Source organism: Panicum virgatum, chromosome 3N (assembly GCF_016808335.1).
Source record: "Panicum virgatum strain AP13 chromosome 3N, P.virgatum_v5, whole genome shotgun sequence".
Lineage (NCBI taxonomy): Eukaryota > Viridiplantae > Streptophyta > Magnoliopsida > Poales > Poaceae > Panicum > Panicum virgatum.
In genome coordinates, this window is record NC_053147.1 from 27,891,102 (window position 1) to 27,906,173 (window position 15,072).

The 15,072-nt window shown below is 48.0% G+C and overlaps 1 protein-coding gene across 1 annotated transcript; it reads left to right on the forward strand.

Moving 5' to 3' along the window:
* Positions 1-10,924: 10,924 nt before the first annotated feature.
* On the forward strand, positions 10,925-13,401 carry LOC120665489 (WAT1-related protein At5g07050-like). Its single transcript, XM_039945067.1, has 6 exons — positions 10,925-11,288; positions 11,710-11,826; positions 11,966-12,212; positions 12,313-12,471; positions 12,550-12,701; positions 12,806-13,401. The coding sequence occupies exons 1-6, from the start codon at positions 11,014-11,016 to the stop codon at positions 13,065-13,067; spliced, it is 1,212 nt and encodes a 403-aa protein (XP_039801001.1). The 5' UTR covers positions 10,925-11,013; the 3' UTR covers positions 13,068-13,401.
* The last annotated feature ends 1,671 nt before the right edge of the window (positions 13,402-15,072 follow it).

Consider the following 15,072-nt stretch of genomic DNA (forward strand, 5'->3'; position numbering starts at 1 on the left):
GCTTTCCGTCACCCTTCTTGCGCTGATCTGAATTCCACCATCGCATCAGCTCAACATCATTTGGGTTCGAGAAGAAATACCTAAGGCGATCGGAAACTGGGAGGTACCACATAACCATGGCAGAAATTTTGCTCTGCTTCTCCGACATGCCTAAAGTAGCGTCGTCTCCCTCAACGGATGGAACTTGATTGTCGTCACCACTGTAACCTGCATTGGTTTTGTACCGACTTGCAGAACACACAGGATATTTCTTCAAGTCTTTAAAAGTATCCCCACGATACAAAATACAATGATTTGGATATGCATGGATTCTTTCAACACCCATCGTGAATGGGCTAACAAGCTTCTTGGCTCAGTATGTGTTGGCGGGCACTTTATTTGGCTTTGGAACCAACCAAGCCAAGATATGTAGCATATCGTTGAAACTACCATCTGACCAACTATGCTTAGCCTTCAGAGTCAACAACTCTAATATGAAATGAAGGACGGTCCAGTGTTTCAGGCATCCCTTAGATTGCTCATATATATTTTCCTCTGCTCATTTTCTCACATTCTCGAAGTTTGGTAACCCCCTGGCACTAGCAGCCAAATATCTCTGCTTTGGTGTGGCGCAACAACTCGCTCAGAAAATCTCCGTCGTCAAGTTCATCTTCACTACTATCACTATCGATGGGCCTCTCATCGACATCGTCACTATGGAATCCACCCGCTCCATCATCAATGCTGACACCATCGTCATCTCTGTCAAGATCATAATAAGCATCAAACATTCTGCCGAAATCATCACCTTGTATGATTTCATCCAATGGGTTATTCGTCGGAGGGTGAACATCCATCTCGCCCTGTTTCTTCCAAATCGTGTAGTCTTTAAGAAAACCACACACTATCGCATGCGATCTGATTGTAGTTGGCTCGCTAAATACTTTCAAATTCCGACAAACTCTGCACGGGCAATGTATCAACACTGTGTTCTCCTTTCTTGCGTGGTTCTCTGTGACTTTAATGAATTTATCAAGCTCTCCATGGAAATATGCGTCCATCCTGTTTGCATTGTACATCCATGTCCTATCCATCTATAAAAATAAAAAATAAATAAATAATGGATTAAAACCTTCATAAATTCTTGTCTTCAATGAAAACTATAAATGGCAAATACAAAAAACACTTCTTTAAATGCGTAGTTATTGAAAAAATGGTAATTTACATATTACTAAATAAGAAAATTAAAACCAAAGATCATGCATAAATCAAAACCTATTATCGTACCACTACATCTTAAAACAAATTCATGCATATGTGTAAAAAAATACTAATCTTCTACTCTCTCTCCTCCATAGATCTAGTTGTTAATTTCCTTAGAAATGAGGGTCAAACATATAGATTTAGTCCAAATGATTAGATAATATTGTTCTCCTACTAAAATAGCACAACTTCATCCAAAAGTTTGAGGCAAATAGGCTATCAAATGGCTAATCCACACCGTGGAGATCTAAATCTAGTGAGAGGCTAAGAGAACTCAATTTGAGACAAAAAGCACACAAAAAACCTTACAAATGACCAGGATTAAGTGCTAACTTACCTCTTAGAGCCTCCAACTTGATGGGAATCAATTTGAAAACCTCCCCCCTCCCTTTTTTCTTTTTTTTAGGATATTGGGGGAGCTCCTCTCCGAGCCAACAATGGGGGGTCGGGAGGAGGAAGAAGGTGACCCAAAATTTATACATATATTTTTAGGGGTGGGTCGGGGGCTCAACCGTCCCTACAAATCAGTTTGTAGGGGCGGCTCACCCCCCCCCCAGTCGCCCTTACTCCATTTGTAGGGGCGGCTCGCCCCCCCCCCCCCCTGCCCCTACAAATGGTGTTTCTAGGGGCAGGCTGATTGCTACAATGTCGAGGTTCATTTGTAGCAGCGGGTAAAATTTAGGTCCGCCCCTAAAAAAATTGAGCAGTTGCTAAAAATCGTTTTTGTAGTAGTGGATGAAGATAAACTTTATATCAACTTTCCAGCGAGGCATATGCTCTAACCAGTAGTTAGAGTCATCCTGAAAGGTCTACTAAAAGAGTTTTTGTAACGAGTTCCTAAACAATTACATAAATAGCTATTAAAGTTGTGGAAAACAAAAGTTACCGGATGGAAATCTAGAAGGAAGCTTATATATGCTCTCCAAGGGTCTTTCTAAATTATACTTTCTAAATCATTATTTAGAGAGTCATGTGAGCAAAATCATTTTCAATATCTTTGTACTTTTCAATAATTTTTATATATCTTGTGCATAGTCTAGAGTCATTCTCGCTCTCCATCTTTGGCTAGCGAGAAATCCAGAATAGAGTGTGTCTATAATTAGGTATCCAATTGAAGGTGTTGTTGGAGAATTTTTTTTCACCAAAATCTCTATTCCTATAAACTAGAAAAGTAGAGCATCTCCAACAGCCTAGCTATCTTGGCTTAGCTAGCAAAAAAAATTAAAACCTCCTAAACAATTGATCCAACAGCTTATGCAAACATCCCCACTAGCTATCCCGTTAGTCATCTGGTTGCTTTCGGTAGACAAAATTATCTAGCTCATTGCCTTCACTATTCCACTCCCGCTCCTCCCACGCCCTCCCCTCCTCTTCACTCGGAGGTGCGGCGCCCGGAGCATGGTGGCCCGACGCGATGGGGCCAAAGTTTCACAGCAGCGCCGAGCTCGGTGGCGGCGTGGCGGTCCGACATGGCGGGGCTGGAACTCTGCGGCGGCGCGGTGGGGTCGAGATCTGCGGCGGTGCGGCGGTCCCTCGACAGTCAGTGGGAGGGGAAAGGAAGCGGATGACATGTGGGACCCACACATTAGTGTGTGTGGAGGGGAGGAGTTGAATAAATGGATAACTAGTTTGTTGGAGAGTACCACAAAATAGAGAGACAATCTTAGCTAAATCAATAGCAAAATGAGAATTTAGCTAGTTTGATTTGCCTCCATTGACACTTTTTACGGATCATCACACAAACGCGCTAGGTCGTGTGGCGCGAGGAGGAGCTCTATGCAGTGCCTCCTGTGTGAAGCGGTCAGACCAGTCAGATGGACCGGTCAGACCGGTTGCCGGGGTGAATCGGCGACGACCGACGAACGCTCGGGAGGGAGGGAACCCGTTAGGGCAAGTGTGCGCAGGGTTGTTCTAGGATCGGCAGGCCACCTAGAACGCCTTCAGATGTCGCGGAGATGAAGGAAGAACAGCAGATGTCGGTTGAAAAAGCTAGGGTTTGAAGAAAAGATAAAGATGATAAAAAGTAGTTGTATTTGTTTTTGATCAATTGGATTCTTCAATCGGTCGTGACCCTTTATATTTATAGGGTGGGATGGACTTATCCTGCAAGGAATCCCTTTTACAGATCTAGATCTACAAAAATCCTTAATTACACTCGGACTCCTCCTAGACCGGTCAAACCGGTAGGACCCACCGGTCAGACCGATCATCCCCCTGCCGGACAAGCTACAGTACTAGACCGGTCAGACCGGTTGATGCTAATTTTGGCCGGACAAGCTTGTTTGCAAAAAAAAATATTCTTCTGAACCAAAATTATTTAAGGGCAATGATTAACAATACATCGGCCATTATTAGTGCTAAGTGCGATAAATAACTATCGGCCATAACTTGCTTTATTCAAGTTGATGTTGAAACAACTTGTTTTGTCCGCTAACATTCTTCATGTTGATTGACTTCTCCGGCGCAACCTCCACTTGTTGCTCCATTGAATCCTTTTTGCGCAAACGTTGCAGTCTTCGCTTCTGAGTATGCGAAAAGTCTAAGGGACACCACCTTGGCTGTAAATGATTTGAATCTTGCTTCGCGCCCTTCTCATCTGCTTCGCTGCAACTGATATCTTTTTTGACCAGATTATTGCTAGCAACAGCCGGTCTTTGTGGTAAAGCATAATTTAGATACACAGTAGGAAATTGAATATAATATGATTGCATATGCATCCTACTATAATCAATGGGCATATAAAAGTAAGGATACCAGTAATACCATGGAGCAATCGGTCAATTGAATAGCGTATAATTACCTTGATTTGGATGAGAATCCGATCGCTTCTGGTGTTTCGATGAGGGATTCATATCATTGACTTTTGTTTGGCTGCCTCGTCTGTTTCTGAGAGATTTCCTCCTTTTCATATTTGGCCAGGAGCTCCTTGAAGCTCGGCCTTCTCTAGTTCTTGGCTTCAGAGGAATTCCCAGGCTTGCTGAACGCACCAGTCAGACCGCTTTTGGGGCCGGTCAAACCGGTCGGCCTTCATCTTCTTATCTTGCCCCTAGTGTTGAAGTCTTTGCAGCATTAGGGGTCTTCTGTATTAGCTTCTTCTTAGGCCTTTCATCACCAATGATTATATATTTTTTCTTTTTTTTTTGATTCGGTATGATTTGACCGAACTACCTCTTTAGGATTCCTCAATTCAAGTGTGTGCACCGGGATAGCGTTTTGATCAACCTGCATGGTAGGAAAAACCAATCGTTCTTCATTAACGGTCGATTCAATCTGTCTACGCAAAACATTTCAATCATTGGTGGCATGTGAGAAAATATTATGAAATTCACAATAAACTCGCTGCTTTAACTCCTCAAGCGGCAGTATAGTATGAGACATCTTGATGTATCCATTCTTGTACAACTCATCAAATATTTTTTCACACTTGGATACACCAAAAGTAAATTTATTTTCTTTCCAATTTTTGTGAATCGGCTTAAGAGCAGACCAAGTAAAAGATTTGACTTGAGATGGCCAAACAAACTCAGCAGCATAAACATCTTTAGACTCATCGTCCGAACAATCTGAATTGCAATCTAAAGCATGCACACTAGAATGATGATGTCTATGAGATTCTTGAGACTCTTTGCTTCGACTTTCTATAGCCAAAGCTCTCTGATGCACCTGAGTAACAGTAAAGAAATCATAGTCCTCTAATCTTTCTTTGATATGAGAGCGTAAGCCATTAAAAACCAAATCTGCTAGATCTTTTTCTGCAATATTTACACTAAAGCATCGGTTTTAATATCACGGAACCTCCTTACATAATCATTGATAGATTCATCACGCATCTACCTAACCGATGTCAAATGAGACAATTTAAACTCATTATGCCCAAAGAAAAAGTGTTCATAGAACTTCTGCTCTAATTGTTCCCATGAACCAATGGACTTAGGTGCCAAAGAAGAAAACAATGAGAAAGCGGTTCCAGTTAAAGATAAAGAAAACAAGAGCAGTTTCAACTCGTTTATTGAACCAGCTTCTTCTAATTGGGCAAGATACTGACTAATATGCTCAAAAGTACCCCTACTATCTTCCCCACTGAATTTAACAAATTCAGACAACCTAAAACCAGCAGGGTATGCAACCGAAGCAAACGAAGTAGGATACGGCTTTTGGTATGCACGAGTTTTGCTTCTAACATCCACTCCAAAGTTTTCTCTAAGCAAGTTAGCCAAATCATTATTATAATCAGCAAGCACTTTATCAAAATGACTCGAAGAATTTGGCTGTGTGGATGTAGACACCTCGAGTTGGTTTGAAACAGAGTGACCGGTCGGACCGGTCGGCGCGACCGGTCTGACCGGTTGAGGGTAATCAGTCTGACCGGACTGAGAATTCGGTCCGACCGGTCTCTGCCGATTTTGCCAATGTTGCATATATCGGTCGAACATCTCATCTGAAATAGGTGGCATAGAACTCCTGGGGGTACTGGTGACACGTATGGAACGAGCTCATTTGTTCGGCTGATGTTGGCCGAATTAGAGATGCTCATAATAGGATCAGTATATGTACGTGTTATCTTTTGACCACTGAAATAATTCATCGGCATCCCATATTGAGGTTGACTCACAAGAGATGTTGCCGATGGTTGAGGAACATAAAATTCAGAAGCAGTAGAAACAGATGGAGGTTCATCGGCTATCTCTGGTTTCTTACTAGCCGATTTTCTATCTTTAGAGCTAAGCCAATTGACCCAATGAACATCACGCTCAGCTAGCAACTTCTGAACTAGCACTTAAGTAACTCTAGAACATGAATCACTTGTAGCAGGTGTTACCTCAGTAGATGCATCTATGGAGGTAGAAGCGAAGTCAATCTCCTTGATCTTGGTGACTTTGCCACATCGATCGACCTTGATGCTTGCAAGCACCGCTTGTAACTTTTGTTCATCGCGCTTCTTCTTGCGCTCCTCCAGCATTTGGCGGACATCTTCAGGAAGATGCTCGTATGTCGCAGGGATGATGTTGTCTTTGTCGATTTCGGTAGTAGAGCCCATCTTTTTTGGGTAGATTAGATCGTTTTTGCTAATTCTTAGTTGGAGCTAAAGAAGGGCCACAAAAGATGAAGTGCTCTAGCCAAAGATTTAAAAAGGTTGTGTGTTTCTTTTCAGTCACTGGACCTTTTGTTTTCATGTGCTGGTCCATGTAAGTGCCCCAGTTTGTGCAATTTGCCTTGGATGAAAGTTTAAAGGGGACTTTTGACATTTTGTGGGTAGCTGGATTAGGAGATCCAATGTCTAGGCCAGTGATCATGGTGACATCTAGCAGAGTAGGGGTCATGGGGCGGTGGCCAAAGAGGAAACAGTTCAGAGCATCAGACCAAAAATAGCCGATGGTTTTCAGAAGATTTTCATCTTTGTCAAGAGGAAATAATGATAAGCTAAGTGCATCGTCTATGTTCAGTTCCTGCCACAAGGGTATATAAGCTTTTGCTACTATGTTGTACCATGTAATCCAGCTCTTAGGAGGGTTAGGCCAGGCTTTTAAGCAGTCGGCACAGAGGTTCAAATCAATGTTTTGACTCACGAAAGGGATCCGATTTGCTTCACAAGAGATTAAATCTGTGGGATTTTCGTAAGCTCGTGGGCCAAGATAGAAAGATTTTGGATTGGGAGGATGCGGCAGAAGGATGTCTGACACCTGAAGTTCAGAGATTCAGAAATTTACATATGGTGTCATGTTTCAGAATTTGATTTGTTCAGAGGCTTAATAAGCTGAAGAAAGTTAAAGGGATTGGGCTGGATGTTACCTTCAGGCCGCAGATTGCCGCATCATCGATTGCAGAATTTGTTGTCTGAGCTACAGAATCTGTCATGGTTCAGATCTGTTGACTTAGGGTTTGGTTGTTATGGGCTCTTATTCGAATTCCGGATGCTTAGAGAGTTCTTGCTCGAATTTGTAGAGCTGGGTTTTCGAATTACGCTCGGATTTGAGAGTTTGTTTCGAGTTCGGTTCAAGGTGGAAGTGATACTCTACTCTTGTGCGGGTTGTTTTTAGTTTGAATTTCGTCAGCTCTTGGATATTTATAGAAGCCTGATGCGTTGCCATCGGCTTTTTGGGAAACAAATCAGACGTGTGCAATTGAAGGAAATTAACTTCATTAAAAAGGAAAAGGGTTTTTACAGAGGAAAGCCGATTTGACAAAGGAATAATCCTTCGGCTTTACAATCCTACTCCTACAGTTCTACTTCTACTGCTCGTAGGTACCTAGTAACTACGGCGTTTGGGGCTTCGGGCCGGCGCATCTTCGCCGTCGTCGCTGTCATCGTCGTCGTCGTCGTCGCTGCTGAAGACGCTGTTGCCGCCTTCAGACCCGAAGTCGCTGCTCCGACCGCCGCCGCCGCTGCTCTCTTCCTCGTTGTCTTCCTCGGAGGACCCGAGGAACCGGAAGGGCTTTCCGCCCATCGGCTCATCGTCGCCGGAGGAGGAGTCGATCTCCTCTTCCGAGGAGGAGTCAACTCCGTCCGAAGAGGGGTCTTCCTCGTCGCTGCTCTCCGACTCCTCCTGGAACAGGAGCCGGAGGTCTTCTCCCTCGGTTTCGGGCTCGTCCTCCTCGGAGACGACCCTGAAGTCGAACTCCTCTGCATCCCAATGTAGAGGAGCCAGCGCTTCATACGCTGCTGTTGGGTCCCACTCCGGCGTCGGCTCCCGACTCTCTGGGATAGAGTCGATGGAAGAAGCGGAGAGGGAAGGAGAAGAGGAGGAAGAATCTCCGAAGGAGTTGGAGCCGGAGGAGGAAGATATCGCCATGGCTACCGATTGCTGGAGGATTGGGGTTTTTCTGTGCTACTTGACTTGGGAGGAAGAAGAGTTTGCTGTGAAGAAGAGCCGATTCGGGGTGAGGTTAAATAGTAAAAGATGGAAGACGGATCGGCAGTTTCACATTCTACGAGGAGCCAGTTGCAGAGACGTTGCATCTTCCTTGATGGTTGCAGCAGTTTTAATGAGCATTAACGGGAAGATGGAGCGACGGAGTGGTTTTGGAATTATCATTGCCAAAACCAGGGGGCATGTGTTATCGCCATAAATTAACAGTGGGCCGAAAGCAAGTTGGGCTTAAAGCAGAAGGTTAAGAAGGCTTGTAAAATCGGCTCCTGCGTGGGCATTTGGGCCACATGGGCCATGTATCCTTAGATTTAGTTCAAGATTAGAGATAGAGTCCGATCGGGACAAGATAGAATTAGATTGTTTCCCAAGTCTCCGGACTATAAATATGTACCCTATGTTATTCATGAAAAAGAACGTCATCACGTCTCGCAATCAACAATTCTCGGCGCATCGCCACCCCTAATCTTAGGGTTTCATGCAAGTAAGCGCCATGCTGCCCTGATCGCTCCTTGCGATCAGGGCAGCGTTGTTCTTGTTTTTACCTTGGTATTACTCGTACTGAAGTGTTTTTGATGGCGAGTAATGCTAGTTATCCTGATGTTCGTAGCATGGCTTTAGTAGATCTATTGTGCTTTGTTGCTTATCATCTATGAATATCATCTATTGTGCACCCCTAATCTTATGCTAGTTCTTGTTGTGTAGAATTAGTTGCACGGAAATAACACCTGCTTCTTTTCCGTCTAGCAGATCCAATCTGTTACGGTTTGCTCTTGTTCATAAGAGTTGGCGTGATATCTGCTAGGTTGGGCCTTTTAAATGGATTGGATGATCTGGTGATGTATTAGATGCTTTGCCTTAGTCTTAACAGGGAATTGATCCGGGAATCGGCTTTAGCTTGTTCTTAGGCCTCTATTTTGGTTAAGGTTTAGTTATTTATTATGTTCATTAGGCCCAATCACGTGTAGGATGTTCCGATCTAGCAGTGAAGCTTTTACCGTCGTGGATTAGATTAGTTGGATTTAATTGAAGCAGCTTTACACTTATTTGCTTTATTTATCAATATCCGGATAGATGCAGATCCAATCTGACACTGGGACTCGATCGGCTCTTTAAAGCCGATGCAAGAGTCGTCCCAGGGAGCCGACCACGGCTCGGACTTACGTTTCACATGTTTGTGTATGCAGGCAAATCGTTGCAAGCACGTTCGCAACTTCCTGATCAGGTATAGGTCAGGTGGCACGCCCGACTTTCTCCGAAATCTCTGGGCGCGTGACGGAATTGCGGGCCATCGACGAGGGAGCCGTGCTTGCCAGCGCCCCGGCGACCTCCCGGCTCTTCGTGTTGCCTGTCGCTACTCGCCGGTGGGTTTCGACCGACAACAACCGGTTAGATCGGTCGGACCCACCGATCAGACCGGTCAGCCCCGTGCCGACCAAGCTACGGTACCAGACCGGTCAGATCGATTGGTCAGACCGGTCAGATCGATTGGTCAGACCGGTTGATATTAATTTTAGTTGTCAACAGTCTGGAGGTCTAGATATGACGACTCTACGCCTACGCGGCCAGCTGGGCTCCGGCGCTCGGCTCGCGGCCCCACTCAGCTCAGCTCCAGCGCAGGATTCGCCGTTGGATTAAGAGTGTGCGCACGATTCACTGGAGGTGCACCAGCGCTGGCCTGCGCCCGGGCGCACCCCATTTTTTTCCCCACATGCCAACATGCGGGTGCGCAACACAGCTGGAAATTGACCTTCACCGTTTCTCTCCACAGATTCCCAGACGAACGAACTGATTCCCGGGCGGGCGGGAGATCCTCCACGACTGACCATCGTGGATGATGGACGCCGCGGCAGGAGCGTATCAGTAATTCGCTCCCCATATGGCCAGATTAGTCTCGCCGGCCGTATCGAACCCGGTGATCCGGCCGGCGATGGGGCGAGCCCCGACTCCGATCCGTGATACGATCCACCCACGCATCGCACCGAATCGCCAGTGAATTCCACGAGGAATCAGACGATGGGCAGGCTGCTACGACGTCGTCGGCGATTCCCCGGAAGTGAAGTGATGACCGGTGACCCGGGAATAACACGATGCTGCATGAGTGCGTGGCTGCGTGCTGAGGAATTTCCCGGGCCTCACAGTCACAGGGATCCGCACACCTGGCAGAGCAAGCTGAAAGCTTGCATCGCCGATTCGTCATCGTCGAGAACCCTGCTGCATGCTGCTGTGGAAGCTCTCGGCATCACAAGAAGACTGCAAGTTGCCGCATGCATGAACCCCACGCCGATGGGTGCGGTAGCAGTCCGAGCTCAGGCGCTGTACGAATCCGACTGTGCCACCGGTCAGGTGCTGCACGCCGGCGCGGCGCGGTGCTTCAACTTTGGCAGACGCCTCCGTTGCGTCGCGCCTCGCGAGCCGGCCGGCAAGCAAACGACCTCATGCAGCCAACGCCGGGTCGACACGCGAGCAGAGCCCCGCGCCTCGCCGCGCGGTGGTGGTGGTGGGCCGAGGGCGCGGCCGCGGGCGTACGTCACGGCGCACCGGAGCCGGCTCCGCGTTGCCCTCCACTCCCGGGTAGCCTCATCAGAAGCCACACTTGTGGTTGCGGCCTCGCCCTGGTCCTGAACAGTGCCAGCACAGCCAGGCCCCGGGCCGTCCGGGTGTGGCATCACTGCTCCTTTCGCCTTCGCAGCAGGGCCGGCAGCAGCGGAGCATCCATGCAGCCAGATCCCGCCGGCCGGCGGCCCCACCTTCAACCAAAAAGAAGCCAACCAGCCGCCGCCGAGCGCCTATAAATACCCGCCGGAGCGCCTGCCCACTCCCTCCTCAGGCGCCGATCGAGCTTGCCACTAAACCCACTGCCCGCCCAGCGCACACGAGCCGTGCCCCGACGACTCCCGCTTCGATGGCGCCGGCCGCTATCGGCGGCGGCGAGTCGTCGCTGATGCAGTGGTGCAAGCCGTACGTGGCGATGGTGTCGCTGCAGTTCGGGTACGCCGGCATGAACGTCATCACCAAGGTGTCGCTCAACCACGGCATGAGCCACTACGTGCTCGTCGTCTACCGCCACGCCTTCGCCACGCTCTCCATCGCGCCCTTCGCGCTCGCGCTCGAGCGCAAGGTCCGCCCCAGGATGACTCCATGGGTCTTCCTCCAGATCTTCGTCCTCGCGCTGCTCGGGTGGGTAGCTAGCTTAGCTGCTGCAGCGCAGGGGCTCTCTCTCTCTCTCTCTCTCTCTCTCTCTCCTCTCTCTCTCTCTCTCTCTCTCTCTCTCTCTCTCTCTCTCTCTCTCTCTCCATCTCTCTCTCTCTCTCCTCTCTCTCTCTCTCTCCTCTCTCTCTCTCCTCTCTCTCTCTCTCTCCTCTCTCTCTCCTCTCTCTCTCTCTCTCCTCTCTCTCTCTCTCTCTCGCATCTCTCTCTCTCTCCTCTCTCTCTCTCTCTCTCTCTCTCTCTCTCTCTCTCTCTCTCTCTCTCTCTCTCTCTCTGTGTGTGTTCTGAGCTAGCTCTGGCATGGAAGAGACTCTGCTTCCTTCTTCAAGCTCTGCTCTTGGTTTATGCCGTCGAGACTACTGATGATCATGCATGCGCTCGTGTCGTGTAGGCCGGTGATCGACCAGAACTTCTACTACGCGGGGCTCAAGTTCACCTCGCCGACCTTCTCCTGCGCCATGAGCAACATGCTCCCCGCCATGACCTTCATCATGGCCGTGCTCTTCAGGTACATATGCATATTCACACCAGGACGAGCAAGAAGCAGCACCAACACTTAATGAAGCTAGAAAGACAGCACAATTGTGGCATTGCCAAACCAAAAAAAAAACTAATGATCGAACAACTTAATGATGAACATGGATCAGGATGGAGAAGGTGAACCTGAAGAAGGCGAGGTGCGTGGCCAAGGTGGTGGGCACGCTCGTGACGGTGGCCGGCGCCATGCTCATGACGCTCTACAAGGGCCGTGTCGTCGAGATGGTCTGGACCAAGCACGTGCACCTCCACGGCCCGCCGCACCCGGCCGCCGCCGCCGCCGACAAGGACTGGCTCACGGGCTCCATCTTCCTCATCATCGCCACCCTCGCATGGGCCTCCCTCTTCGTCCTCCAGGTCGGCAGCCATGCCATAAATTAGCTACCTCCAGAAACCTTGGAGCTTCTTGGGCTCGAGATAATTAACCTTTTTTTTCAAATTAAACTGTTGCACGCAGGCCGCGACGCTCAAGAGGTACGACGCGCCGCTGTCGCTGACCACCCTCATCTGCTTCGTGGGCACCCTGCAGGCCATCGTCGTCACCTTCGTCATGGAGCGCAGGACCTCCGTGTGGAGGATCGGCTTCGACATGAACCTCCTCGCCGCCGCCTACGCTGTCAGTCTCAGTCCCCTGCTACCAAACACAAGACCAAACTTGCATAGTGACGCTGACCGAGGAATCTCCGCCGTGCAGGGCATAGTGACGTCTAGCATTGCCTACTACGTGCAAGGGCTGGTGATGAAGAGCCGGGGCCCCGTCTTCGCCTCGGCCTTCAGCCCCCTCATGATGATCATCGTCGCCATCATGGGCTCCTTCATCCTCGCCGAGAACATCTACCTCGGAGGGTACGTAGGCGGCGCTGGCCGCCATGGCTCTACGATCACTGTTACTCAGGGTAACAAAGCAGTATCTGATTCGATCTAGCGTTCCTGCCGAATCTGGCTTCCAGGATCCTCGGGTCCGTGCTGATCGTCGCCGGCCTGTACTCGGTGCTGTGGGGGAAGCACAAGGAGAACCTGGAGAAGGAGGCCGAGGCCATGGAGATCCCCGTGGCGGTCAAGGGCGTCGACGGCGACGGGAGGATCGTGGACATCGTCGAGCTGGACGAGGTGCAGCTGGAGAAGGCCCAGGCCAACGCCAAGCGTGCAGCGGTCGCCGTCACGGTCCCTGCGGAAGAGGCCCGGCGGATGCAGGGCAAGGACGAGGCTTAAGCCACAAACCAAAAAAACAAAAAAAGCGCCGATCAATCGATCAGCGCTACTCGTTACCCCTTTTGGCCGTAGCCTTTGTGCGTTGTGCCCCATCGTGTTCTAGACTTCTAGTGTGGGGTGACCTGATGCTGTAAGCAGTGGTGTTGGTAGTACTGTGGTAGTGGCTAGTGAAGGAGTGATCAAGATGGAAGCTGAGGAGGATGTCATGAGGAGAGTTTTGTAACCCCTCCTGCTGCTAAGCAGATGCTGTTAGTGATAAACATCCCTTGCATACATGTCTTGTACTACCATATGAACCTTCAATCAATGATGCCATTTGCCGCATTGTGCCTCAGCTTCAATGATTGTGATGTGCTTGATCAATTAGATTGGTGTCCTGCAGGCTTTTTAGTTAGTTACCATTTCTTTCCTATGCAAGGTGAGAAACCCTGGTCTCTGAGACTGGTCATATATGATTGGGTGCAGGCAAGCAGCATTCCTGGAACTCTGAAAGAGCAAGAACTCAGTGGACCTAAAAGGCAAAACTTTTTTCAGGCTTCAGCGTTGTTTATTTCTCCACAACATCCTTTTCATTTTTTTATGTACGGAAACGCGATCAATGTGCGGTTTGACGGTTTCACTATGCAGCATATTGATGCGGCGATTGGTACATAGCCACATATATAGTTATTAGTAGTATTAAAGAATATCGTTTCCCATTGCATCTTGAAAATGTGTATATCCTATTGGTGTACTGGGCAACATCCATGAGATGCATACTGATTCCAACAATCATGTCTGAATTTTCTTTTAGATAATGAAGAACCGTGTCTTAATTAGTAAGGATAACCTCAACGAATCACCATTATGTAGTATCAAAGAATCAGCACTGGGTAGTGATGGGAGTTGAGGGAATAATTCCCCGAAAGCAGTCCTACATAGCAAGCACTTGAAAGATTCAGTGTTGAGCCCTAAACCAACATGCATCTCTTTAACAAAAATATAAGAGGATTCCAGAGGCCTGAGGTCCCATCACCACTACAACTGCACCAGTGCAGTGGGCAAGTTGGTTGCATAAAGCCCAGGGCCGGGAACAAGAACAGTACCTGAACTTGATGCCCCTCCCCAAGAAAAAGAAGAAAAAAAAACTCATTCTAAATCCTGGGCATGGATCGGATCTGTGGATCGATACGCAAAGCCCTCGTAGGTTCCTTCTCTGGCTTTCATTCCATCGCTTCAGGGAATATCAGCCTGTAGCTTGGAATGGAAGTCGGAACACATTCCGCTTGTCGTTGTGCATGTGTATCGTCATGAATGGTTCTTGTCATGACGCAGCATGACTTATCTGAGATTCACCATTTGAGACCAATCTTCAGCTGAGCTGTGTGACAAATCGTAAAACCACCTGTACGGAGCAAATGTTGTCACATGGATGCAGAAGGAACAACTCAACAAAGGTGACACTGGTCCTTTCTTTCAGATACGTTTCGTTTTGCAATTCTACATCTTTTTTGTTTCTTGGCGCCAACACTCTTCCTTGGCGTGTACTGGTCCTTTCTTTCAGTTATGAAAGTGCAAAAGGGAGCAGTTGTGTATGTAGATATGCTTGCTTCAGTTGCTTCAAGAGTAGACGAGTACAGAGTCCAGTCCAGCACTTATCCCCCGATTAGACAGTGGGGAAAAAAACAAAGTGCTTCCACTAAGCATCTATCAACATCTTGGGAATAACAGAGAAGCAGGAGAAGCAGTGCAACCATAAAAGCAAACCACTCAGGCTGTATTCTCATAATTTTGCCATATATTCTCCTAAACTCATGTGATTTCCGCTACTTGATAATCTCAGGAGAGTGTTAAAACAGGATGATAAAGCATCGATATGGAGAGCCGTATGCCGAGTAATAATCTTCTTAAGATTCATTGTTCCGAACCAGAAATAATGCAGCATGGGCATTAGAAGGATGTGTCAAATCATGCAGCCAGCAATATGCCAAAGCGCCTAAACTTGTTGCTGAATGCTACCTCAAAT

Coding starts and splice junctions, on each gene's coding strand:
- LOC120665489 (XM_039945067.1), top strand. CDS start 11,014: ATGGCGCCGGCCGCTATCGGCGGCGGCGAGTCGTCGCTGATGCAGTGG. Junction 11,289..11,709: donor TTCGTCCTCGCGCTGCTCGG/GTGGGTAGCTAG, acceptor CGTGTCGTGTAG/GCCGGTGATCGACCAGAACT. Junction 12,472..12,549: donor TCCTCGCCGCCGCCTACGCT/GTCAGTCTCAGT, acceptor TCCGCCGTGCAG/GGCATAGTGACGTCTAGCAT.